Source organism: Trematomus bernacchii, unplaced genomic scaffold (genome assembly GCF_902827165.1).
Source record: "Trematomus bernacchii unplaced genomic scaffold, fTreBer1.1, whole genome shotgun sequence".
Lineage (NCBI taxonomy): Eukaryota > Metazoa > Chordata > Actinopteri > Perciformes > Nototheniidae > Trematomus > Trematomus bernacchii.
The window spans coordinates 10833197-10860294 of NW_022988098.1; the positions used below are offsets into that span (position 1 = coordinate 10833197).

Sequence of the window (27098 nt, forward strand, 5' to 3'; positions counted from 1 at the left end):
GCAGGAATCTGTCGGTAACATTTGTGTGTGTTTATCGGCGGGTTTTCTGCTCTACAACATGGAAACGTTTAATAAATTAAAACAGTTTGACGCTTATCCCAAAACTCTGGAGGATTTCCGAGTGAAACGTGGGGAGGAGCGACCGGTGAGAAGCGTTATTTATTACCAGAGAAGAAGAAGGAGCCAGTGTTAGCTGCTGATGCTAACAACAAGGCTAATTCATGCTTTAATTCATGATAAAACATACAGAAAACACACCGATTTAAAGACTTAACATGGTCCTTTTAACGCAGTGTGACTCTGAGCAGCAGCAGCATTTTCTCCATTAGCTGTTAACATTAAACATATCAATATATTATAACCAGGCTGGTGATTTAAAAGGCAACATATATCATTTAACAAGGAAAGCAGAGGTGGAAGAAGTACCCAGATTCCTCACTTAAGTACAAGTAGTAATAGCACAGTGTATAAATACCCTGCTAAAAGTAAATGTCCTGTATTAACACTCGTAATTAAGTAAAAGTACAGAAGTATTAGCATCCATAGATACTTAAATCACCAAAAGTAAAAGTACTCTGGCTTTTTTACTTATAGTATATAGTATGTATGTCTAAGTTGACTTATGGGAGGTATGCTATATTTAACCCGGTTTTAAAGGATGCTTTCAGGATATTATAGCACATTCTCATCTGAGTTATTGTGCAGTTATCATTACACTTGATATACTTTGTGTACTATATAAGAATACGTAATTCCCCACAGCTGTAAAATGCTGAATACACTTGAAAAATGCACCTTGAGACGCTTGATAAGTGCTTGATTTAGACCTTTGGAAAGGTGTAGGAACCCTGACAATAAAATAAAACGTTATTGATCACTGGAGTACATTTTTTACCGCTAGTTTGTTTGATGAATAGTTGGGCAGTGTCCTGTAGAAGTAGTCATGGACTCTGACCTGAGTTTCAACAGTCACATTAAAACAGTTACTAAATCAGCCTACTATCACCTAAAGAACATATCTAGGATTAAAAGACTAATGTCACAGCAGGATTTGGAAAAACTTGTCAATGCTTTTATCTTCAGTAGACTGGACTATTGTAATGGTGTCTTCACAGGTCTCACTAAAAAATCTATTAGAAAGCTGCAGCTGATTCAGAACGCCGCTGCTCGAGTCCTCACTAACGGCCCGTCCACATGGCGGCGTGCGTTGAAGCTTCAATGCTTCTGCCCATTCACTTTGAATGGGGTGACGTCACACTTTGCCGAGCTGCATTGTGGTTCCGTCATTTCGCGTTGCTCGCTTCAAAAGTTGAGCAATGTTCTACTTTTGAAGCTTCAACGGAAGCGTCAGCCAATCAAATCATATGCCAGTACAAGCTCTAGCCAATCAAACCGCGTGCTTGTGTGTCCGGGGCGGGAGATTCATGTGATTGGTTGTTGGTCGAGCTTCAGACATGCCCGCCGGCAAGCTTCAACGCACGCCGCCGTGTGGACGGGCCGTAAGAAAGTGGATCAGTCCTGTTCTGAAGTCTTTACACTGGCTTCCTGTGTGTCAAAGAATATATTTCAAAAATACTGCTGCTGGTTTATAAAGCTTTGAATGGTTTAGGCCCAAAATACATTTCTGACCTCCTGCTAAATTATGAACCATCCAGATCTCTCAGGTCTTCAGGGACTGGTCAGCTTTCTGTCCCCAGAGTCAGAACTAAACATGGAGAAGTTCAGTTATTATGCTCCAAATATCTGGAACAAACTCCCAGAAACCTGCAGGTCCGCTGCAACTCTGACTACTTTTAAATCCAGCCTGAAGACCTTTCTTTTTGTCGCTGCTTTTAATTGATATATTCAGGCTTATTATTTTTAGGGTTAAAGTCCCCTACGTGTGCCGTTTTGGTTTCAAGACCCTGGTTCGCAGAGGACACCAATAAAGTCCTAGAAAAACAACTTAAACTTAACTAATGTCGTTTAAAAAAGAGGAATAGTTTTGGAGAAAACTAAAAGGTACCATGGGGTCAGATTAGAATTTCCCAAAGGGGGGTTCGTCTAGCATGAAACACTTGAAATAACTAAAGGATAAGTTAAACAAGAAAGTAGAAAGAAAGTGAGGTCAAAGACATTTCTGCTAAAAAAGTTAGCATTGATTGAGAGTCAGACCTAAACATTTCAGATGTGTGTATCTCACACTGCACTGTGACTTTCATTCATGTTCCTTTGTTATTCATCTTTGCTTTTAAATGAGTGTTTTTAAATGCCATTTTATAATATGTTTCGTAATGCTCTTAATGTCTTTCATGTTTGTAAAGCACGTTGAATTGCCTTGTGTTTAAATGTGCTTTATAAATAGACTTGCCTACCTCAGTGATAACGAACATTTTCTCCTAATCCTAGCTACTTACTCTTGACTCTTGAAACTACATTTAATATTCACTCTTTTCACACTTGAACAGAATATGTCCATAATAGAAAAATGTGTTTATTTGTTTTATATATATTTTAACCATTACCTGGCCTGGATTCTTATACAAATACAATTGGAAAAACATTAGAAAACTTCTAAACTCTCAGAGTGTGAACGAGGATTTAAATAACTTCTGATGACAATATTTTAAAAGTTGAAAGCATAATCTAATGCATATTATTTAAAAACATTACAACCCACTGCTTGTGCTTTAACATGTTATTTTTCTTGCTATATAATATGTATATTTTATTGTTTTTTTATTAACATTTCCAGTTCTCTATGTTGCATGTTTTTATTGATTGTATTTAGTTGATATTTTAAATGACATTTTGACTCATTAGGGTTTCTGTCCAGCGACTGCAGATCAAAGCCTCTTGACTAATTCATATACTCTAAGTAATGTGTCCCTGTTTGATAAATACATAAGAAGAGGGTCTGAGAGATCTTCTTCTTGACTCTCAGAGTGTGAACATATCATTTGTATCTGATCTCTCTCTCTCTCTGCAGTGACGATCATCAGCGGGATCATCATGTTGATCCTGTTCGTCTCCGAGCTGCAGTATTATCTCACTAAAGAGGTGAGTCTTCCTCCTGTCACCTGAACGCCTCGTCAAGAAACACTTTGATTGGTCCAAGTTTGGGATAAGATAAGATATTTCCCCTTGTTATAAATAATCTGAGGCTTCTGTGTTGAGCATAAGATAAAATAAGAAGTACTGTATTGATCCCAATTTGGGACATGTTTGACAAGGCATTACATTAGAGAAATTAAAAGAAATAAGCAATCCAAAATGTAAACATCTCAAAAGAAATAAAATAGCATTAAAAAAGTAAATATGGAAATACAAATATATAGTATATAGCACTTTCCATCTCACACAAAGTGCTTCACAAACCAACTATAAATGTACAAAAGTAGAAATGTTGAATTACAAATGTGCATTGACAACATTAAAGCAGGATATTTTACATAAGTATGTGAGAAATGGAATATTACATATTAGATTGGATATAGATGGACAGTGTGATTTACTCTCGTCCCGGCAGCATGTGGACAATTAGATAGAATACAGTTGTAAGAGCAGCAGTCCAAAGTCTGCAGCTTCAGAGACAGAGACTGTTCTGTGGTGGGGAGGGAACTCTAATTCCCTGTAGAGAAACTGATCAATAATTCATGGGCAAAGTTTGTCTTTTGTTATATTTAATAAAGTAATAAAGAAAGTCAATATACATATAGTGGAATTGATCCCAAATGCAGGAACAGAGCAGCTTATAACATGGCTTTGCACCCAGAACACAGCTTACAGTCAAAGCCCTATCACTTATTTGCATAACAAGCTTGAGATGTACCTTTCTTATTTCCCCTTATTATGAGCAATCTGATGCTTCTGTTTTGAGGATAATAATTAAAACGCCTTTTGTTGAACGTAAAGCAGCGTTCAGGCTTCAGGAAACTCTTCCTGTCAGACCGGTCCGACGGCCACAGAAAACTGAGACCTCCTTTTGCAAACTGAAAATAAAGAGTACTTCAGGAATGCTGCTTCTGTTCCACTTCTGCTCTGTTTGTCATGGTTTTCCTATGAAGCAAGACGTCAATAAATGATCCTTAAAGAGTTATATAATCATAGAATACAATACAGCTTCATCCTCAAAGCAAATACGTTATTTTGTCCGTCCAACACCCCTAAGATATTCACTTGATTGTATATAGACCTTTTGTATTTTTGGGTTTTATTATATATGTTGCATCGTTGTAGGAGCTTGTCAGAAGAATTTCATTGCCATTTCTACACTGTAGCGTTGTGCATATGACAATAACACCTTTCAATCTTATTGTAATATAAAACTGAGAAAAAGCAGATTATCTACATATTTGAGAGTCTTAAAACTGAATTTCCTGACATTTTTGCTGGAAAACGTACTTTAAGACCTATCATTTCCTGTCATTCGACCACCTGATCATGGCAGCTCTGAGTCTCAAACATGTTTTGTGTTTTTTTTGTACACTTTAAATGAATTCTCCTTTTCCCTGCAGGTTCACCCTGAGCTGTACGTGGACACGTCGCGAGGAGACAAACTCAAAATCAACGTAGACGTCCTTTTCCCTCACATGCCCTGCGCCTGTAAGTAAACCTCTGGAGTTTAGCATCATGCTAACTGTTGGGAAAATACTGAATGTCCTCTTCCAGTATCAGAGTACACATGATAACAAAGGTATCCCAACTGTAGCTGTGGACATGACAGGATGTATGATTACCTAGAAGAGCATCAGGACTGTTTGAGGCATATGATAGCTATGTGATTAACATGATGATTCAGCCTCTATGGAGATAGACATATGACAAGCATGCTCATTTCTGACGTGGAGCTAATCTGAAGTAAACATTGAATACTGCTTTCTATTCCTCCATCTTGTGACTGTGTAACTCCCTCTCTTGGATATCAGCATGTGAAGGACACTGTTCAGGAACTAGTTGATGCTCTGTATGTGATGACTACTTCCATTCTGGAGAGGATCATAAATACATGGATCCTGAGATTGAAGCTCAAGCTGGGGACGAGTGATATTTTTCTAACACTAATCACCACAACCTATTATTTACAAACAGTTCTTCCTCTCTTCTCCCTCCTCTTCCTCTCAGATCTCAGTATAGATGCGATGGACGTGGCCGGCGAGCAGCAGCTGGACGTCGAACACAATCTCTTCAAACAGCGGCTGGACAAAGACCTGAAGCCTGTCACCAACGAGGCAGAAAAACACGGTAAAATCTGACTTTAATTTATCACCCCGACTTCAGAAATCACTTTGAACTTTCTCTTAAAGCTCAGACGATGATTTGTAATCCATCCTGGAACAACAGTGTTTTCATAGAGACCTCACAAAGCTTAAAGAGAATATAAATAAGAATATGAATAATGGATGTGTACGGAGAAAGCTGTCTTTTATTATTATAGTCCCAAATCACACATTTTACATTGGTTTTTTGGGAAAAACTCCTAAAGAAACCCAACAATAAACATATATTAAACTCCAGGAGAGCAACAAAAGAGGACCCTTTTTCATAGGATGTGCTATAAGTATATTACAACATAGACAGTCCAAATACTAGAGAATATATATATAAAAAGGAAGATGGATCCAGAGTAGGGCTGCACGATATTGGAAAAAACTGATATTGCGATATTTTTCCCCCTGTGATATGAAAACATACAGGAATTGAAGAAAAGACCGTTTTTTTTTGTCCGCAAACCATCCTTTCTTGAACTTTAATGCCATACAATTGGTATTTTTCTAACTATATTTAACCAGATGAAGGATTTTAGTCACGGACGTCTGGATCTTATGTTATCAGAGCAACAAGCTGAGCTAGCTCGGTTAGCAGCGCCGAACTGGAGAAACACATGAAACGACTTTATTCAGTGTTTTTACCTTTGATCACCGGGTCCGTTTGTTTTGGAGATTTGATTGTGATTGGTGGTTTGCTGTCACTCACTCAGGTACTCCTGACATGAGAGCCGCGCAAGTTTTCCTTTTGTAGCAAGCAGCAAAACGAATTGTAACATGACGTGTTTGAGTTCATTTGCCTACTTAATATCGCACGTCCTAAAAAAAATATATATATGGTGCAGCCCTAATCCAGACTGATGTCAACAATCTTCTGGGTTCGACCAAAAATGAAAATAAAGATCGTCAGGCTTGAACACAGCAACAGGTCCTCTTGTCTTTCTGCAGACAGGAAATACTTTCAGCTGGAAAACCAACTTTTTGTAGAAAAAGAAATGGGAAAAACGTCAGGGCTTTTTTTTGTAAAACATGTCAATAATCGTTGAACAGATACAAACAAACCATATGGAAGAAGGGTTGAACTTCAGACGGTTAAAATAAAGAAATGCAAGGGTATATTTGATGTTTTCCGGTGGTTTCAGGTTGTAGAAATAGATATATTAAATGAAAACACTGCACAGGGACAGGCTGCTCCTCTTCCTTTGGTAAACAGGAGGAAGTCAAACTGGATCATTTGCATGTGCACATATTTCAATTTGCCTACATTGTGCTATCTCTAATGCACGGCTGCAAAAGTCAAAGGAACCAGGATACAGTTTGTTTGGTTTGTTTTTGCAAGCCAGCGTCTACTCACAAGTTGTTTTATTTGTTAGCAAACAACAACAAGATAGCTAGTTGAACAACAAGGCAATTGAAAAAGCTTTACAACAAATATGAACCGTTAACATCCTGTATCCTGGAGGATAAAATGCCCAGCTGAGGTTATAAAACTGGCATAATGACACACAGATGTGCTTGAGGTTTAATCAGATAAGCAGGTTTAATAACAGTCTACTGTGAGGGTAGGATGGTTGTAATATCGGCACAACATGGACGCAAAACGTCTGTAATACGGGGGGAAATGGGTGCACCATGAATGTGATGACGGTTCAATAAAAGTGATACAGAGTGTAAGGTGGAAAAAAGTCTGTGTGTCATTTTAGCTTAGATACATTAGAACATAGCAATGACTTTTTTCAAAATGTGTTCATGTGCTTACCCATTTAAGGGTTAAAAGCATCAGTGCAACAGAAACACATTATGCATTTAAAAACAGTCATTAAAGTCCAAAGAGAATATCAATTCATACAATTTAAAATAGAATATGACGGGTATAAAACACAGGAACAACGGGACAGTGCGGTGTAAGAAACAAATCATATTTGTAGGTATTTAAAGACAGCTGCAAAAAGGAAAGTCTTGATATTAAAGAAGTGAGTTTTAAGGAGTTTTAACACTACAATTAAGTTTAATCTTTATTCAAGTAAATTAATCTGGAGTTTCGCCCACATCCTCTAATGTCATGCATCTCAACTCATGTTTCTGGGTAATTGAAATGCTCGTGTAAGTTTCAGCTCATCATCTTGGAGCCATGTTCTCACGAGTGAAGCATGATGTTTTTTGTTTTTGGTGCAGATCTCGGTACGGCGGACGATGGACAAACGTTCGACCCGAGTTCACTCGACCCAAACAGATGTGAGAGCTGCTATGGAGCGGAGACTGAAGACCTGAAGTGAGACACACACACACACACGCACACACACACACACACACACACACACGTTCTTCAGAAATATATCGAACAGTTTAAAATCAGGTCCAAATAATGTATAGTATTTGTAAAGACATGTCCCAGTAGAGACACTAAATACTAATATGAATATACGAATATTAAGATGTAAATAAGAGTGTTGTTATTCACTGTGTGTGTGTGTGTGTGTGTAGATGCTGTAACACGTGTGATGATGTTCGGGAGGCGTACCGGAGGCGCGGCTGGGCTTTTAAGAACGCCGACACCATCGTTCAGTGTAAGAGAGAAGGATTCACGCAGAAGATGCAGGAGCAGAAGAACGAGGGCTGCCAGGTGTACGGCTTCCTGGAGGTCAACAAGGTGAAAACACACACTTTTAGTCGTTCTCACGTTCCCAGAAAAGTGTTTTAACTCAGAGCGGAAGTCCTGTTTCTGTCTATAAAAGTCAAATAATCCAATTTAAAGAATAAACAAAAATAACACCTTTTTAATTTCAACAATATCTTCATAATACTGTGAATGTATTATTGTCCATTTCCATGATATTTGCTCCAAAATGTCCTGTTTCTCCCGTTGGACTATAATGATTACGTGTCATTGACCCTCTCCTCGCCCCCTTTGTGCTTCAGGTTGCAGGAAACTTCCACTTTGCTCCAGGAAAGAGTTTCCAGCAGTCTCACGTCCACGGTAAGATCTGCTCAGAAACACTCACAGAATCAATCAAAGGTTTCTGAACGCCAGGCATTTTCTGATTTAATATCAAACACCTGCACTCAAAACGCTCATTTAGAGACCGGTTGGGATCTGACATCGTGCTTTTCGTCTTTTAAAATTGGGATGCAAGTACTTTGTTAACTATAAAGTGTTTTAACATAGTTGAATATGTCTATCAGTGTTTCCCTTAGCCCAAGAAACAGTAAGCATCCAGTTAACAGTCAGAAAGGAGGAAAGAAACCATAACATATTCAAATGTAAGAATCTGAAATCAGAAAGTTTACTTTTTTTTAGCATTCATCAGTCAGAATTCTGAGAAAGAAAACATTCCTAGAAAGTAGAACAAATCTGAATTCTGAATTCAAAATTATCAGAAAAAAGTCCCAAATTCTTAGAAAGTCAAAAAAGTCAAAAATTCTTAGAAAGTTAAAACAGTCAGAATTGTGAGAAAAATGTCATAATTCTCAGAAAAGAGTCCCAAATTCTTAGAAAGTATAATAAAGTCTTATGTCTGAGAAAAAAGTTAAAAATTCTTGAAAAAAAAAAGTAACATAGGTGGAAATCTAATCTACACATTTTTTTCCGCACTAAAACTCTACAACTTTGGTCCTCATGATATCATTGACACACTTCACAAATATCTGGAAGTTAGAAATGTTCATTGTCGCATCGTCAAATCCTGAGTTTAATTATTAAAGTTATTGATATTTACAACGAGTGCATTGCTCTCCCACATAATGCTGAATCATGTTCAGAAACATTTGATTAGTTCATCAAACATCCATCAACAAATCATCCATTCATCACGACTCATATCCATACCTGATGATTGTGCATCGTTTAGAGATGGGTTTCCTCCCTAGCAACAATTAAAGAAGTAAGATAAATAACATTAGGTTGGCGGTATCTCAATAGAGTTGGAGAAGTGTTGGTTTTAAAAACTGTGTTCGCTTTAGAAATAAGCAACGAAAAATACAAAGACGCATATTTTTCTGTCACTGGATGAATGAATGCACACATTACCTTCATTTCCACACGGTGCATTAGACGGTCTGAAGCTGATTCAAGTGTTACCTGAGTGATGCAGTATGTGTCAGTGCTTCTGGTTATATCTTCTTTCCTGACGAGTGGAAAAGCCTCAAACACCAGTGAATCTGTGAAGGGGCTCTATGAAAACAAACTGAACACATTATTTTAAAGAAACTGACACATATATCAGTCTATCTATCTGCAGCTGCTAAAACAACACTTGGTTCAGCGTTAGTCGAACTCTAAAGCACCGTTACCTCTCTCAGCATTTCTTATTTCTTTCCTCATTTGCTTGCAGACCTTTCTCTCTTCTGTTTCATTTTTATTTATTTTCTTGGTATTATGGTTTGTCTGCCTGCTCAAAGTTTCCCTTCATCTGCACTTTAAACCAGGAAATGAACAGTGACAGCCGCTTCAGAAGGAATAATGCAACAATAATCTAAGAAAAAAGATTGGCTATTAAAATGGAGAGTTTGGCAAAACATCAGTTAATAAAACTGTGGTGCAAAATCTGGCAAAATGTAAGTGGCTGAAGCTTCTGTTAGTTTCCTGTGATCAATTCATCTGTTTGAATGTATAAGGTAAACTTCACCCACAAAATGACCATCTGTTTATTAGACGAATAGAATTGTTTGAGAAAAGTCAGAATTGTGAGACCAAAGTAAAAATTCTGAGAAAGTAAAAAAAAGTCAGAATTCTAAGAAAGAAAAAAATCAAAATTCTTAGAAAGTCACAATTTTTAGAAATAAACCAAAAAAAATCATGATTCTTACTTTTTAAGGTTTAGGAAAAAAATCGTAATTCTGACAAAAAAGTGAGAACAAAATCAAAATTCTTAGAAAGTCAAGAAAAAGTCAGAATTTTGAGAAAAGAGTCAAAATTCTTAGAAAGTCAAATAAGTCAAAATTCTTAGAAAAAAAGTAAATAATTGTGAGAACTAAATCAAAATTCTTAGAAAGTCAAAAACAATAAAAAATCTTAGAAACTACAAAAAGAAAAATCAAAATTCTTAGAAAGTTGAAAAGTCAGAATTCTGAGAAAATTGTTAGAAAGTAAAAAAAAAAGTCAAAATTGTTAGAACTCTGAGAAAGGTCAATATTCTAAGGAAAATTGAAAATCATAGTTTTCTCTAATGGGGCTTTCACACCAACGCGGTTCCAGGGCCGATTCGGAGCTAGAGCCTGAAAAGCACAGTTTTTTCCTGTTCACACCGCAGCGGACCACGGTTCGTTTTCAAGCACCAAAAAATGTTCGGCCTAGAAGCAAGAACCGCATACGTCACGCTTACGTTGGAGGCGGGGGCAGGGGCAGTGGCGGGATCAGTTTATGGCGAGTACGGCAAATGAAAGTTGTAACAAGCTGTAGCGCTGAGCAAAGTGACTAGAACGCAACCACACACTTATTAAAAAAAAACACACTTTATAAAGTCAGGCAACACTAACCAGGCTTCGTGTGATTCTGTTTATTTGTACCTTACTTTGACCATCCGTTCGCTGTTATTGATCATTGTGGAGGGGGCAGACGTTTTGTTTTGTATTATAGCAGCTATCGGATGGAATCAATACATGGGCTGCACAGGTTGTCATGTCCGACTATCACAAGTAGAATCATAATGAAAAATACGCCGATAAAATGTGCCTGTAGAAAACGGCTTATGCCACAATAGGATAGCAACAAGTAGTCAAGATAGTCAGTTTAGCTTCGGTTGCTATGCTAACATCATCCATTTTATACCAGAGAAACTTTCATAACAGCGTTGTGATGCCAAACAGCGGGCAGCACTGCAGCGGTCGGTAAATGACGCTGAAAAGTATAAGGTTGGAGAAGTCGTTATTTAATTTAATCTGGCTTCGTATGATTAAAAGCAACACGATCATCGACCCGACGCAGTCCCCCGTTGTTGTTGTTGTGAGCGCCGTTGGAGAGAAAATCAGCGACGTAAACGGTGACGTCATGACGCAGCAGCGGCAGCACCAGTCGGGCTCTGGGCGGTGTGAACACAACGGGGGCTGAAAAGAAAAACCGGTTCCGAACCAGAAGAGCGCTAGCACGGAGCTAGAACGGGAAACCGCGTTGGTGTGAAGAGTTCAAAGAACTATGTGCTGAACGTTGATAAACAAATGGTTCTGTGGGTGAAGGTGACTTTTGTTTGTTATCTTTAAACATTCAGCGGCAGAAACAAGAGACGAGACTCACTCTGAGGAGGTGACTGAACATCAGATACAGAAAATACTCTGATCCCAAAACCCCTCTTTATTCTGGACTGATATTAAACTGTTAAACGCTGAGTCGTGTGTTTGGGGTTGCACAACCACTATTTTCCAAAGCTCCCTTTCTTCAACTAAGAACACATTTTTAAATCCCTTTCAATGAGATATTCTGCTGTTCTGTAACATCTCCAGCTTTTAGATCAACCCTTATGCTGGAGTAGAGATTGAATCACGAGCACAGACGTTTTAAAAGCTTTCAGGATCATTTCTAGAAATATAAATGGAGCATAATAGATTGTTCTCAGTGTTGTGCATCCTCACACACAGTGCCGTGGTTTGTTGTGTACCTGCATCATTACAGTGACTCTTCTCTCTTCTTTCTGCAGTGCACGCTGTGGAAAGTAAGTCCTTCTTTACTTGGAGTTTTTTTTATTTAAAATAATCGTATAAATACCTGTCAAGATCCTCCTCGTCCCTGTGCAGGAACCTGTTTATGTAAATGTGGTGAAGGTTTGCAATTAGACAATCATTTTGTACATTTAAAGGTGGGGTAGGTAATTTTGGAGAAACCAGCTCGAGTGCGCTAGAATTTGAAAATACACAACCGGAGAAAATCTGCCACTTCCTTACAGAGCCCCTCCTCCAACACACACGAACGCGCACATGACCAATGAGGGCACGAGATAAGTTTGTGCACAGATGGAAGGCTGACAGGCAGGTAGGCCATCCAGTTATTTTAGCCGGGCCGGCTCAGATGATTGGTCGTGCTTTTTACAGTACTACGGCTTCCACAGATGACATTTTTTTATGGATTTTTTGTCAAAGCACTTAAGATATTCATTGCTATCGGGATGTTAAGAGCATTCCATGGAATATAACAAAAAGTGTATCTCGAGCCGGTTTCTCAAACTTGCCTACCCCACCTTTAAGTGAAAGATACTTAATAACTTAATACTATATAGAATGAATTGCAATTTGGATAAAACATACTTATTCTAAATAAACAATAACAGGGTACCTACAGCTTAAAGGAAGTCTACTAAATACATTTTAATTACATTTAAAGGCCAATTTGACATGCATCTTTTACGCTATGTTATGTCATCGCGCCCAACATTAGCCACCTTTAGCTTAGCGGTGGTGACGTGAAGTCATGTGACCATGCTGTATTTCCTTTATAGCCCAACATTAGCCACCTTTAGCTTAGCGGTGGTGACGTGAAGTCATGTGACCGTGCTGTATTTCCTTTATAGCCCAACATTAGCCACCTTTAGCTTAGCGGTGGTGACGTGAAGTCATGTGACCGTGCTGTAGTTCCTTTATAGCCCAACATTAGCCTCCTTTAGCTTAGCGGTGGTGACGTGAAGTCATGTGACCGTGCTGTAGTTCCTTTATAGCCCAACATTAGCCGCCTTTAGCTTAGCGGTGGTGACGTGAAGTCATGTGACCGTGCTGTAGTTCCTTTATAGCACAACATTAGCCTCCTTTAGCTTAGCGGTGGTGACGTGAAGTCATGTGACCGTGCTGTAGTTCCTTTATAGCACAACATTAGCCTCCTTTAGCTTAGCGATGGTGACGTGATGTCATGTGACCGTGCTGTAGTTCCTTTATAGCCCAACATTAGCCTCCTTTAGCTTAGCGGTGGTGACGTGAAGTCATGTGACCGTGCTGTATTTCCTTTATAGTCCAACATTAGCCACCTTTAGCTTAGCGGAGGTGAGGTGAAGTCATGTGACCGTGCTGTAGTTCCTTTATAGCCCAACATTAGCCTCCTTTAGCTTAGCGGTGGTGAGGTGAAGTCATGTGACCGTGCTGTAGTTCCTTTATAGCCCAACATTAGCCTCCTTTAGCTTAGCGGTGGTGACGTGAAGTCATGTGACCGTGCTGTAGTTCCTTTATAGCCCAACATTAGCCTCCTTTAGCTTAGCGGTGGTGAGGTGAAGTCATGTGACCGTGCTGTAGTTCCTTTATAGCCCAACATTAGCCTCCTTTAGCTTAGCGGTGGTGAGGTGAAGTCATGTGACCGTGCTGTAGTTCCTTTATAGCCCAACATTAGCCTCCTTTAGCTTAGCGGTGGTGACGTGAAGTCATGTGACCGTGCTGGAGTTCCTTTATAGCCCAACATTAGCCACCTTTAGCTTAGCGGTGGTGACGTGAAGTCATGTGACCGTGCTGTAGTTCCTTTATAGCCCAACATTAGCCTCCTTTAGCTTAGCGGTGGTGACGTGAAGTCATGTGACCGTGCTGTAGTTCCTTTATTGCTCAACATTAGCCGCCTTTAGCTTAGCGGTGGTGACTAAATACCTCCTGATGTTTATAAACACAAATGAGGAGATTTAAGGGAGGTCAAAGGTCAGAGCCTCAGATGCAGTGCTAACTAACCTCTCTGTGTCTTCTGCTTTTATCTTTAAACTAATCACTCTGAGGAGCTGAATCTCTCACGCACTGATCAATAACTCTAACCCCTAACAGATCTGTAACCTGAGATACATCACATTCCCTCTTCTGTACTGAATGTGTATTTAAAGTATTTGTAATTAACACATTTCCCCGGGCGCCGTACATAATGTTACTAACACTAGGATGGGTCAAATGCAGAATGTAAACTTCCTCTCTGTGGGTCGATTAAGGGTTTTTCCTTCTTCTCCTTCTCTTCTAACGGAGGGTTTTCTTTGTGTTTGCAGTTCACGACCTGCAGAGTTTCGGCTTAGACAACGTAAGTGACTCTGTTTAAAGTGACTGCAGCTCAGATGAAATGCAGGACAGCAACTAACGATTATTAAGATAAACCTATTAAGTGTTCTTTTTAATAAATGTAAGAAAATAGTGTGATTTTCAGTCTCTCAAAAGTTCATCACGATGTCTTTAGATGCTTCATTTGTCAGTCCTAAAGTCCACATATTCATTTTTATGATATAAAAAAGCAGGATTTTATTACTTAAACATTTTCTTCATGCCATGTTTGTACGAAAAATTACTTTCCGGTTTAAATATATATTGAAAAAAATACTTTTCTTAGGTTAATTAATATCATTTCGTTTGGTAGTTTGAATACTTGCATACATGACTCAGAACTTTATTTGACAGATTGTAATGATTTAAATTGTAGATAGTAACACTACACAGTGGAAGAAATTAGTATTTGATCCCTTGCCGATTTTGTAAGTTTACCCACTTACAAATAAATGAACAGTCTATCATTTTAATGTCAGGTGTATTCGACTAATGAGAGAGAGAGAACATCAAAAAGAAAATCCACAGTTAAACCATTAAACCCCTAGACTGCGGATGGAAATGAGCTCAAAGCTAAATCTGGCACTGTTACGCTTGAATGTTTTAAGTGTTCATTATTGTGCATTGTCCCTGCCAAATAAACTATTAAATAAATAGACTGTTAATTTCTTTGTAAGTGGGCAAACTTACTAAATCTGCAAGGGATCAAATACTTATTTCCTCCACTGTATATAAAAGACCTGATTGTTGCTGTTAATAATTCCTCTCTTCCTTCCTGCAGATAAACATGACCCACCTGATAAAACACCTCTCGTTCGGGAAAGATTACCCCGGCATCGTGAACCCTCTGGACGACACGGACGTCAACGCACCTCAAGGTCAGACACTTCACATTTAACTGTTTCAATATAATGTTAGCGGGAACAACCAGAGGTGGGAGGTAGTGGAGTACAAATACTTTGTTACTGTACTTAAGTACATTTCTCTGGTATCAGTACTTTACTCCACTACTTATTTTTCTGATGACTTTCTACTTCTTACATGTTGAACACAAATACCTGAACTTTCTACTTCTTACATGTTGAACACAAATACCTGTACTTTCTACTTCTTACATTTTGAACTCAAATACCTGTACTTTCTACTTCTTACATGTTGAACACAAATACCTGTACTTTCTACTTCTTGCATGTTGAACACAAATACCTGTACTTTCTACTTCTTACATGTTGAACACAAATACCTGTACTTTCTACTTCTTACATGTTGAACACAAATACCTGTACTTTCTACTTCTTACATGTTGAACCCAAATACCTGTACTTTCTACTTCTTACATGTTGAACACAAATACCTGAACTTTATACTTCTTACATGTTGAACACAAATACCTGTACTTTCTACTTCTTACATTTCCCAAACAGGCTGGTTCCTTTAGTTTGAATGTGTGTTTGGTGGCGTGATCATTATTATTTAGAGTCATTGCGTGCCTATTGATTTGAACATGATCCGTGTATCCATCATTTCCTGGTCTTCTCTAAAGAAGAGGGACCAATGAAAACGTTGTCATGTTGCCGTTGTTCAGCATGGAAACATTCATTAGCTAACAATGACATTATTGTTCTATTAATATAAAGGGAGGTCAGGTACTCTTTAAAACAGCTGCTAGTTATGGGTACTTTTTACTGAAGTACATTTCAAAGCCCTCTTTACTTTGACTTGAGTAAAGAAGTTTAGTCAGTACTTCTACTTTTACCAGAGTATTTTTAAACACAAGTATCTGTACTTCTACTTGAGTAAAGGATGTGTACTTTGGCCATCTCTGGGTCCAACAAATAGGGGAACGTGTAACACTGTTTACAGTTTATACTAAAAACCTTTCTTGAAAAATAATGCATAATTTTGCACTGAATCATCACCATTTCATCTTGACTACGCCACGTTAAAATGTCAGAGCTGCTGATAATCTAATCAGGTGTAATTTATAACCGGGTTTCAGATCTTGTACTTGAGTAAAAGTAGAAGTACCAGAGTGTAGGAATACTCTGTTACAGTAAAAGTCCTGCATTCAAAATGTTCCTCAAGTAAAAGTAGGAAAGTATTCTCATCAAAATATAGTGAAAGTAGCGACAGTAAAAGTAGTCATTGTGCAGATTGGTCCATTTCAGAATAATATATATGATATGTTTTATAATGATTGATCATGAAAGTGTTCTCAAAGCTGGTAAAGGTGCAGCTAGTTTGAATGACTTTGTATACTGCAGGGTAGCTTGTGGATTTACTCCAGGTGGAACTAAAGTCTGATTTAACACTTGGTTATATTTCACATCATTCATCCACATCTGTGAAGTAACTAAAGGTATTAAAAGTACACAGTAGCATCAAATGGAAATACTCAAGTAAAGTACAAGTATCTCAAAATTGTACTTGAGTAAATGTACTTAGTTACTTTACACCTCTGTCAGGTTGTGGCGTGATACAAAATATTCTTTCGTACAGATGCTCATTTTAAATCCCCCTTCCGTCTAATATTGCAATATCGTTCCAAAATCATGCAGCCTTAAAAAAATATCCTTCAAAATGAAACGTGCTGTTTTATGTCGGTACATTAACAGCATCAGAACACATCGTTTGACGAATCGGAACTTTTATTGACAAAAACTGGACTGTCGTAGAGAGAGAGAGCATAGTCCCATAGCTGTTGAACAGAGTGGTGGAGGTGGCTCCTCCTCCACTCTCAGCAGCGTATTCCCATCCCGATGGACATGAAGGTGCCGAACGTCCCGCCGCTTTGCATCATGGTCTTTCCCACGCCTCCCATCAGCTCTCTGCCACGCATCCCAATCCTGGAGGCACACAAAAGACACATTTAGATATTTTTTAACAATAGTTTTTCAGCCTCAAATTGTGTTTTTTTTACAATTCTTTATTTAGAAGACAGTTGAGAACATTTCACTAGTTACAATGAAATATACTTGCAGCTGTGCAATGTGTTTCTACCCAGGTGCAGTTAGTTATAGTGTTTTGTATCAAATATTTTGGGTGCTAAGTGAGCGCAGTTACCTGAGACAGGAGAAAGTGCTGACCATTCGTGAGAAATGTAATTATACTTTGGGTTAAGGATTTTTCATTTGTCTAATTAGCCAGTTCTAAGGGACACTTTGGACATCTTTAAAGTACTGGATCATAACAGCTGGGATTAAACAATGTCCACATTCTAGAGTTTACCCAGGTGCAGTTATACTGTTTCTACCCAGGTGCAAGTACAGTGTTTTTTATCAAATATTTTGGGTGCTAAGTGAGCGCAGCGTTACCTGAGACAGGAGAAAGTGCCGAACATGGCTCCAGCAGCCATTCCCACGGCGAAGCCCATCATGAAGCCCATTTTCACCCGATCGAAGCAGTTGGGCTGCGTCTGTCCGTACGAACCGACAGCCACCGGCATCTGCAGGGGAAAGAGAGACGGGTTGATATCCAATTGATTCACGGCTTTATTGTCATGTGCTCAGCAGCTACAGTACAGTTTAGATATGGTGATGAAAAACTGAAGTCACGGGCTCCTCCAACAGAGCAACGTGAATATATATATATAGAACATAAAATAGTGCAAGAGAATGTTTGGAGATGTGCAAGTAAATAGAAATAGTGCAAGAAGAGTCTATATACAAGTAAATGGAATATGATGTATTGGATCAATAATCTGCACGATGCAAACAGATGGATGTTTATGGATGTTCTTTAAAGAGTTCAGGTGTTTAATATGAGATACTTTTCCCGACTAATTTAGCCTTTACGCAGGGTTCTCTTTACGCGTCAAACCAGCAGAGAATTAGTCGGAGTTCTCTGGGTTTTTGTCACCTAAAAATGTATATATTTTGGTTCTGATCCGACATTTAAAGTCATCAACTTGGACTTTTAAAAACTGGCATGGACAGTTTTTACGAATTACATTTGAAGACCAAACAATTATTCTAGAAAATACTCCATAAAGAAAGTAAACGTTGGTTGCAGCACTGACACAGGAAACTGTTCAATAAAACCAGTTTAAGATCCAATTATGCAGCTTTAAAAAACTGAAAGCAAGATGTTGATGAAGATGAGGTGGAAGAAATACTCAGATTTGTAGCAATACTACATTTAAAAAGTAAAAGTCCTGCATTCAAAATCTCACTTAAAGTGGACCTATCATGCTATATTTGAATAATATAGTGTAGGACCATACCTATATAAGGCATATTTATACTTTTTTTTTTTCAAAATACCAAACAGATCATGCATTTTAGCCATGCCTCATTTTGCTCAATTTGACATTTTTTAGCTCTGTTTTTGCAAGGGCTGATTCAGTGAGAACAGCACCACCTACAGGCCTGGCATATGTACTACAGCGTCTCCAGCGCTTTCGAACGGCGATGGCCGTGGCGGTCTCCTCCTGATTGGTGGAGTTGGCCCAATAGCCGTAGCGCCACCGTCCTGACGTCAGGACAGTGTTCAAATCTGGATCAGTTTTTATCAGATCCGTTGCAGCCCCTTTTTTAGAGATTTGGGTATGGAGGAAAATAGAGAGGGTTGTGTTTTCTGACACTTGGTGAGTTCCCTGGAACACCGGGGACACATATTCATGTAGAAAAGACGTACACAAGTGCATTTTGCATGATAGGTCCCCTTTAAGTACAAAAGTGTTGTCATCAAAATATACTTAAAGTACTAAAAGTGAAAGTACTCATTCTGTGTAATGGCCCATTTCAAAATCATATATATATTGTATTTGTATCACAACTGGTAAAGGTGGAGCTAATTTGAATAACTTGATATACTGCTGCTGGATATTTTAACCTATCATTATAGGTGACATAGTTTATGTATTAGTTATAAAACAATAATACTAACCTAAAGGTAACTAGTAACTGAAGCTAGTATTGGCTACTGAAATATAGTGGAGTAGAGTGTAAAGTACCTCAACATTTTATTAAAGTACTTGAGTAACTGTACTTAGTTACTTTACACCACTGGATATTTGACCTTTCCATCTAGCTTGCTATGAGTAAATTATTAAATATATAACCAGTACATATTGGACACTGATTGATACTTGAACAGAAAACCCTACTAGCTGCTAACTGTGTCTTAAACCCAGACATTAAGGAGTTAATCAGTTGTTCTAACGCAGGTTAATGATTGGTTAGGTAATCACTGTTATTGCATTAGCTAGAGAGCTAACGTTAGCCAGCACCTGTTTTTAACATTTAGCATTAAAAACAACCAACACATTCTTCACTGCAGTCCGTAAACCTTTGTGATAAAATACAATACAATAGTTGATATTGTTTATTTTGTAAAGTTCACTCTTAATCCCCACAGTGTGTTGTGTTAGCTTAGCATGCTAACCGACATGCTAACGTCTTCTGTGGCCTTGACAGTTAAACACGCGTGTTTTTATCACTAAATATCTCCGCGAATCCACCTTACCTTGGACTATGGGTGTGAAATGTGTTTGTTTTTCTGGATCTTGACTGCAGGACCGTCGAGGGTTTGATGCTGCGGGGTTTAAATGTCTTTTAGCACACCTCCATTACCGGATAGAGAAGAGAGAGAGGAGGAGTAGAGAGAGGGGGATAATGTGGAGGAGAAAAGAAACAGCGCCACCGGTGGTTCATTTGAGTACTGCTGCTAGTGATGTTTTTAACCATTGTGCCATAGATAGATATATACTTTATTTATATCTACAGAAACATACTATAGACAGATAATGGCATTGGATTGAATATATATTATAATTGTGCAAATAGTTCTGGGTTATAGAAAAGGAGACACTTTACACGTCAGTGATTTGTTGTACAGGTTATTGCGGTTTGCAGGTTTTCCTGTTGGAATGTTTGCCCCATTAAATCAATTTAATTTAATTAATCATCTTGGCTGATGATATAGACTTTTCCGAATTTATCGAATTTGACTTTTCTCAGAATTTTGACTTTTGTCTCAGAATCTTTTTTTTTTACAAATGTATACTTTTTCTCAGAATTTCGATATTCTATGAATTTGGACTTTTTCTCAGAATTTCATCTTTTTACAGAATCTTTCGATTTGTTCAATATTTCGACTTTTTCAGAATTTTGACTTTTTCGCAGAATTTCTACGTTTTTACAGAATTTCGTCTAACTATGAATTTTGACTTTTTCTCAGAACATTTTGATATTTCATGAATTTCTATATGTAAACAAGCTTGCATTTATTGCATTAAAACTCTATAAATGTACCAATATTTAGTAGTTATGATCAAGACTGAAGCTTGTTTGTCATCCAGTGGGACGGGTTAATAAATAAACCAATTAAAAAGTCTATTTTAAGCCATCTCCAGTTTGGAAGAAATATTTTTATATCTAAAAGTATGTCCATCCATCTCCTACCTGTTATCCGTTGTCGGGACCCCAAACTTCCCTTACCCTGATATTTGACCTCACTCTGTTCGCTTTTTATGCCTTCAAAATATATGTACAACCTACTGATCTCCCTTGTGTTGTGTGTGTCTGCATTCATATTTTAACAATCATTCCTTCTCCTCTCCCCACAGCATCAATGATGTACCAGTATTTTGTGAAAATCGTTCCTACCATCTACGTAAAAACTGACGGAGAGGTGAGTTCATTTGACTTTCTTTCCGTATATTTCTTCTTTTAATTTGAACCCCATCAAACCAGACAGCTAGACCGGTGGACTTTAATTCATCATTTAAAACGAAAAAACATTTATTCATTATTTGTATTTAAATAATGTTGGGGCTATAAACTAAAACGTGATTAGTGTATCCTTTTTTCTGTTTGTGATATTATCTTTAAAATGTTCTTTATCATTAAAATTAGACTTAAAATGATAGGTTGTCCGCCATCTAATGTTTAATTTAAAGCTGTATGAGGCAACAATTTAAAACTTAAGAGTATTATATTACAATGGACATTTACGAAATGGAGAGGATAACATCATCTGGAACTATTTGTGTCACGATGGAGAAAGTGGACTGATTTCGTAAAACCTCATAGGCCAGATTTTATTTTGTACAAACGTTTGATTTTACTGTGAAGTCCCGATCGCTCCCTAATGCTCGTATTGTTCGTACGCATTTCGGACCGACAAACTTAAGATGTACAATTACTATGTCTTGAAAAAACACTGTGTAATTGTTTGCTGCCAAATGTCAATACAAAATATATTACAAAAGTATTTATATCCTGCTCCCCTTCCTATAATAGTGTTGTGTTGTCTTTTTGTTTTCCATGCAGGTGGTAAAAACAAACCAGTTTTCCGTCACCAGACACGAGAAAGTGGCCAACGGGCTGATAGGAGACCAGGGGCTGCCGGGCGTCTTTGTTTTATACGAACTGTCCCCTATGATGGTTAAATTCACAGAGAAACACAGGTAGGAGAAATAGAATTCTTTATTGTCATCGTGGCGGCTCAATTTCCACTTCAGTTTGAGTCGCCGAGAGGTTGGCTTTATGCTGCGACGTATTTCAAAGAGAAAGTCCATACTGAAGTAAGATAGACAAAACACAATAACTATAGGGACAAAAACTGAAAAAATGACAGCACAAGCTCACCCTCTGTCATCCGCACTCAACAAGAAACAAGTGACATCAATACACAAAACACACACATGTGACAATTAACGGAAGTGCTCAACAAATACTCCTTTTCTTTAAGGTGCCATCAAAAATATACAACAACTTTCAGGAGAAGACCACATGAAAAACAACAAGCATTCATACTTCAATATGGAGATAAAAACAGAGCACTGAGTGTTTCCTGGTAGAGAGGTGCGGGAATGAGTCCTAAATGCTAACCTCATTGTAATGATCGTCCTATAATCTCCTGCAACATATTTTTGTTTTGGTTTGTGTCCAGAGAAGTAGAGACACTACATAGTGATATACACCTGAACATCATCAGGAGAGGACTCTTTAAAGTAGAGACACTACACACTGATATACACCTGAACATCAGCAGGAGAGGACTCTTTAAAGTAGAGACACTACATACTGATATACACCTGAACATCAGCAGGAGAGGACTCTTTAAAGTAGAGACACTACATACTGATATACACCTGAACATCAGCAGGAGAGGACTCTTTAAAGTAGAGACACTACATAGTGATATACACCTGAACATCATCAGGAGAGGACTCTTTAAAGTAGAGACACTACATACTGATATACACCTGAACATCAGCAGGAGAGGACTCTTTAAAGTAGAGACACTACATACTGATATACACCTGAACATCATCAGGAGAGGACTCTTTAAAGTAGAGACACTACATACTGATATACACCTGAACATCAGCAGGAGAGGACTCTTTAAAGTAGAGACACTACATACTGATATACACCTGAACATCAGCAGGAGAGGACTCTTTAAAGTAGAGACACTACATACTGATATACACCTGAACATCATCAGGAGAGGACTCTTTAAAGTAGAGACAACTACATACTGATATACACCTGAACATCAGCAGGAGAGGACTCTTTAAAGTAGAGACACTACATACTGATATACACCTGAACATCAGCAGGAGAGGACTCTTTAAAGTAGAGACACTACATACTGATATACACCTGAACATCAGCAGGAGAGGACTCTTTAAAGTAGAGACACTAGATACTGATATACACCTGACATCAGCAGGAGAGGACTCTTTAAAGTAGAGACACTACATAACTGATATACACCTGAACATCAGCAGGAGAGGACTCTTTTAAAGTAGAGACACTACATCTATATACACACCTGAACATCAGCAGGAGAGGACTCTGTGAAAGTAGAGACACTACATACTGATATACACCTGAACATCAGCAGGAGAGGACTCTTTAAGTAGAGACACTACAACTGATATACACCTGAACATCAGCGAGGAGAGGACTCTTTAAAGACAACACCATGGTTCAAGAAGTCAATGTTTAACCAGAAAATAACACTTCTTTACTACTGACATGAACATTTCAAATGTCCCATCCTCTCTCTATCTCTCTCTCATAGATACTCATTTATAGCTCATATAATTCTCTCTCTCATTCTCTCTCTCTATCTTCCTCTCTCTCTCTTCCTCTCTCTCTCCTCCTCTCTCTCTCTCTCTCTCTCTCCTCTCTTTTCAGATCCTTCACACTTTTAACAGAGTGTGTGCCATTATTGGAGGAGTATTTACAGGTCAGTCCCTAACACACAGCAGCTTAAAATGAATAAAAATGAAGTGGATAATAAAACCTGACGTTCTCTTTCCTCGTTCTCTTTCCTCGTTCTCTTTCCTCGTTCTCTTTCCTCGTTCTGTTTCCTCTTGTGTTTCCTCTTGTCTTTCCTCTTGTGTTTCCTCTTGTGTTTCCTCTTGTGTTTCCTCTTGTGTTTCCTCTTGTGTTTCCTCTTGTGTTTCCTCTTGTGTTTCCTCTTGTGTTTCTGCAGTTGCCGGATTGATCGATTCGCTCATCTACCACTCAGCTCGGGTCATCCAGAAGAAGATAGAGTTGGGAAAAGCCTCCTAACAGCGCCCCCTGCTGGCCTCCACGGTGAAAAAAAAAACCAGACAGAAAAGAAAGGACAGAGGGAGACAGAGAGGTTTTAAATCCGCCACGTTTTCGATTCCTCTGTCTCTCTTTTCGTTCTGGAAAAAGCACTGAAGAGGAACTTTTTGGGGGCATTTTGCTCTCCGGTTAAAATGTAACGGAGGGTTTTTTTGTGATTGAACTCAAGAGAGGAAGCTTCTTTTTCTTCTTCTTCTTCACGGAGGACGGGAACTTCACTCTCTTCTTTAACGTCCTGATTCAGCGTCGCCCACATTCGTTAGAGGATCCAAAGGGGTGAGGATGAGAGGGAGGCTTTTTGGGAAGGAATACGTCACCCCAAATTATTCATTTTCATATCAGTAACTCTTTTCTCCATTTAACTTGTGAAGAACCACCATATATAACAAGTTGTGTGAAGTTGATTAGACCTTTTTTAGGGTGAAATGTTCCTTTAAAAGACCAAAAGTACTTCAATACCAGCTGATTTTCTCTGATTTTCAGCTGAATAACGACACTTTACGGCAGATAAACGACATGTCACCCCAAAAATTATTCATTTTCCTATCAGTCACTCCTTTCAAACTCTTGTACACGTTAAAGCAAATGTATCCTTTAATGTGAGGAAGTGAAGAAAGTGAAGAACGACCATCTATTACAACTTGTGAGAAGTTGATACTAAAAAATGTCGTGTGATTTGATCCTTTGAAGACTTTCTGTACAAAAAATGCCTCAAAACCAGCTGGTTTTCATTGATTTTCAACAAAATAACGTCACTATAAGGCAGATAAAAGAAATACGTCACCCCAAATTATATATTGTCCTATCACTCACTCTTATCAAACTATTCCACAATTTAAAGCAAAGTTAAAAGTGAAGAACGACCATCTATTACAAGTTGTGAGGAGTTAATAAGACATTTTTTCGGGGTGAAATGTTCCTTTAAAAGATCAGAAATACTTAAAAACCAGCTGATTTTCACTTGACGACACTTTAAGACAGATAAAATAAATACATCACCTCTAAATGATTAGTTTTCTCATCAGTGACTTCCTCCTCGACACGTATTACAAGTTGTGAGAAGTTGATAAGGAAACATGTTGGGTGACGTGATTCTATAAAGACTTTCTGTACAAAAAATCCCTCAAAACCAGCAGATTTTCTTTGATTTTCAGCTAAATAACGACACTTTACGGCAGATAAAAGACCGCAAATGATTAGTTATCTTATCAGTTACTTCCTCGATGTAACAGCAGAAACCTTAATAGAAGAAACAATGTATTTAATCCAGAATCACTAACAGGACACATAATCATTTTTTCTCGATAAGATCTAAATGTATTGGGAAAAATGTAGGGATTCGTTTTGTATTTTTCTGATTTTCAACAAAAACCACATTATTATTTTCCCTTGTTGGGTGAAGTGTTCCTTTAAAGACTTTCTGTACAAAAAATCCCTCAAAAACCATCTGATTTCCTCAGCCAAAAAAAAGCCACTTTAAAGGCAGATTTCTGACCTCAAGCTTGAATTAAAACCCACTCTGTGTAGGATTTGGTTTTTCTATCGTGAGAATCTGAATGACTTGAGTTTACAGCCGTCAAAACAGGTGCAAATAGTCAAAAACAAGTAGAAAATATGGATTTATTTAGCCGGGAACTCGAAGTCAGCTGCTTTTCATCCGATAATAACGTCACATTCATGAACATCCACCTGTTTTAGTGCCAACTCTCCACTGTGACATGAACTGATATTTTGTCTCTCAGTGTTTTTTGGATTCATGCATTTCTTTAAATCCTACACACAGTGGCTTTAAAATAAAGAGATTTTATTTGAAAATGACTCGATATAATCAGACGTCCTGCAGTGTGAATGGAGTCAGTGTTTAAGAAGTGGTAGTGAAGGAAAAAGAGTCCCATAATAGTCTGTTTGCAGTTTGTGATCACAGAAATGTTGTATACCCTAAAGTTTTATGTTAAAAATGTATATTAGGGGTCTCCAGCACATAGAAACTGCCGGATACTAACTTGCATTAATTAGCATCAATACACACACATTATCGGACAATTTGGACAATTTCGGAGTGGTTTTGAAGGATATTGAGGATGCTGAATCCAGTTCTGACATGTTCAAGAACAAAAATGGCAGATCTAATCGATTTTTTGATAACATTAGTTACTTTTTGACAGTTAGTAGGTAGGTTGGTCAGAAAGTGGCTATATTCATACTGTAGACTCATTTTGATGGACTTTGAGTCGACACAAAACAGCCATTTTGGATCCTGGAAATGTCAGAAATTGATTCAACATCCTCAAAAACCACTTAAAAACCGTCCAAATCGGCCAAGAATTTGATTAACTAATGTCGGCATATGCTAATTAATGCTAATTGTGCAAATTGGTCAACATATGCAGGTTAGCATCCGGCAATTTCTATGTGCTGGAGACCCTGCTATACATTTCTATCATAAAACGTTGTCATGTATAGGTTCACGAAGCTGTAAAGTAGACTAATAGTTCAAAAGGAGGACATAAAAAATGTCTCCCCTTTTCATTTGTTATGCACATTTGAGTATTTTGAGTTATTTTGAGCCAAAGAGACAACCTACTCAGTTTTTTGTGGGGCTGTCTCACACAGAAACCCTTCATAAGTCAAATCCTGGCTTATTATAAAATACCGCTTCCATAAAGTATCTCCATCTAGGCTCAATTTGAATTTCGTTCAAGCCAATTAAAGCAGTGTTTACTCTTAGTCTGAGACCCCATTTACACGCAAACGCATACGAAACGCAAAAGAACCGAATACGATATCAAAAAAGTCTTCCGTTCACGCGAGACCGCTCGGGAGCGCTGGAGACGCTGTAGTACATATGCTGGGCCTGTAAGTGGCGCTGTACTTCTGCCACAAAATACACCAAAAGCAGCGAAGAAGACCCCCGAGCATGGTTGCCATGGTTACACTTCTGTTTATGCCCCGCGGTGGATTTAGCAACATGTAGTTCATGTAGTTCTCCATGTCCACTTGTTGCTGATGGTTGTGGAAGAGGAGCTGTAGACGTTGCACTAACATCTGTAGCATGGTCAGTAGCAGTAGCAGTAGCTACTGACCATGCTACAGCAGTGAGCAGGAGAGGTGGGGAGAGGCGGGGCTATGGCTTCATCGTTATCAGGAAATGATCGTACAGGGCGTACACACGGAGCCGTTTGGCCCCCCAGAGCGTTCCGGTTGCAGATCCATCCACCTTGGGACCCGTTATTGTTTGCGGGGTCCGTTTCCGCGTTTCCGTTACGGCCTCGTGTGAACGAACGGGCTATACGAAAGAGAAAAG

General features: G+C 38.4%; 2 protein-coding genes across 2 annotated transcripts; one reads left to right on the forward strand and one right to left on the reverse strand.

Annotated features, from left to right (window-relative positions):
- ergic3 (ERGIC and golgi 3) lies at positions 1-25609 on the forward strand. Its single transcript, XM_034121734.1, is given in 15 exon segments — positions 1-128; positions 131-145; positions 2969-3039; positions 4497-4584; positions 5104-5223; positions 7422-7518; positions 7731-7896; positions 8166-8223; positions 11876-11890; positions 14174-14205; positions 15004-15100; positions 20791-20855; positions 21497-21663; positions 23395-23426; positions 23676-25609. Coding segments are annotated over 15 exon segments (1173 nt in total). The 5' UTR covers positions 1-58; the 3' UTR covers positions 23756-25609.
- Positions 16853-19826, reverse strand: romo1 (reactive oxygen species modulator 1). The gene is made up of 3 exons (XM_034121733.1): positions 19689-19826; positions 17537-17667; positions 16853-17068 (listed from the first exon to the last, which is right to left on the reverse strand). Exons 2-3 carry the CDS (start codon positions 17665-17667, stop codon positions 16960-16962), a joined length of 240 nt encoding a protein of 79 aa, XP_033977624.1. The 5' UTR covers positions 19689-19826; the 3' UTR covers positions 16853-16959.
- Positions 25610-27098: the final 1489 nt, after the last annotated feature.

Coding starts and splice junctions, on each gene's coding strand:
- romo1 (XM_034121733.1), bottom strand. CDS start 17,667: ATGCCGGTGGCTGTCGGTTCGTACGGACAGACGCAGCCCAACTGCTTC. Junction 17,069..17,536: donor GGCACTTTCTCCTGTCTCAG/GTAACGCTGCGC, acceptor GTGTGCCTCCAG/GATTGGGATGCGTGGCAGAG.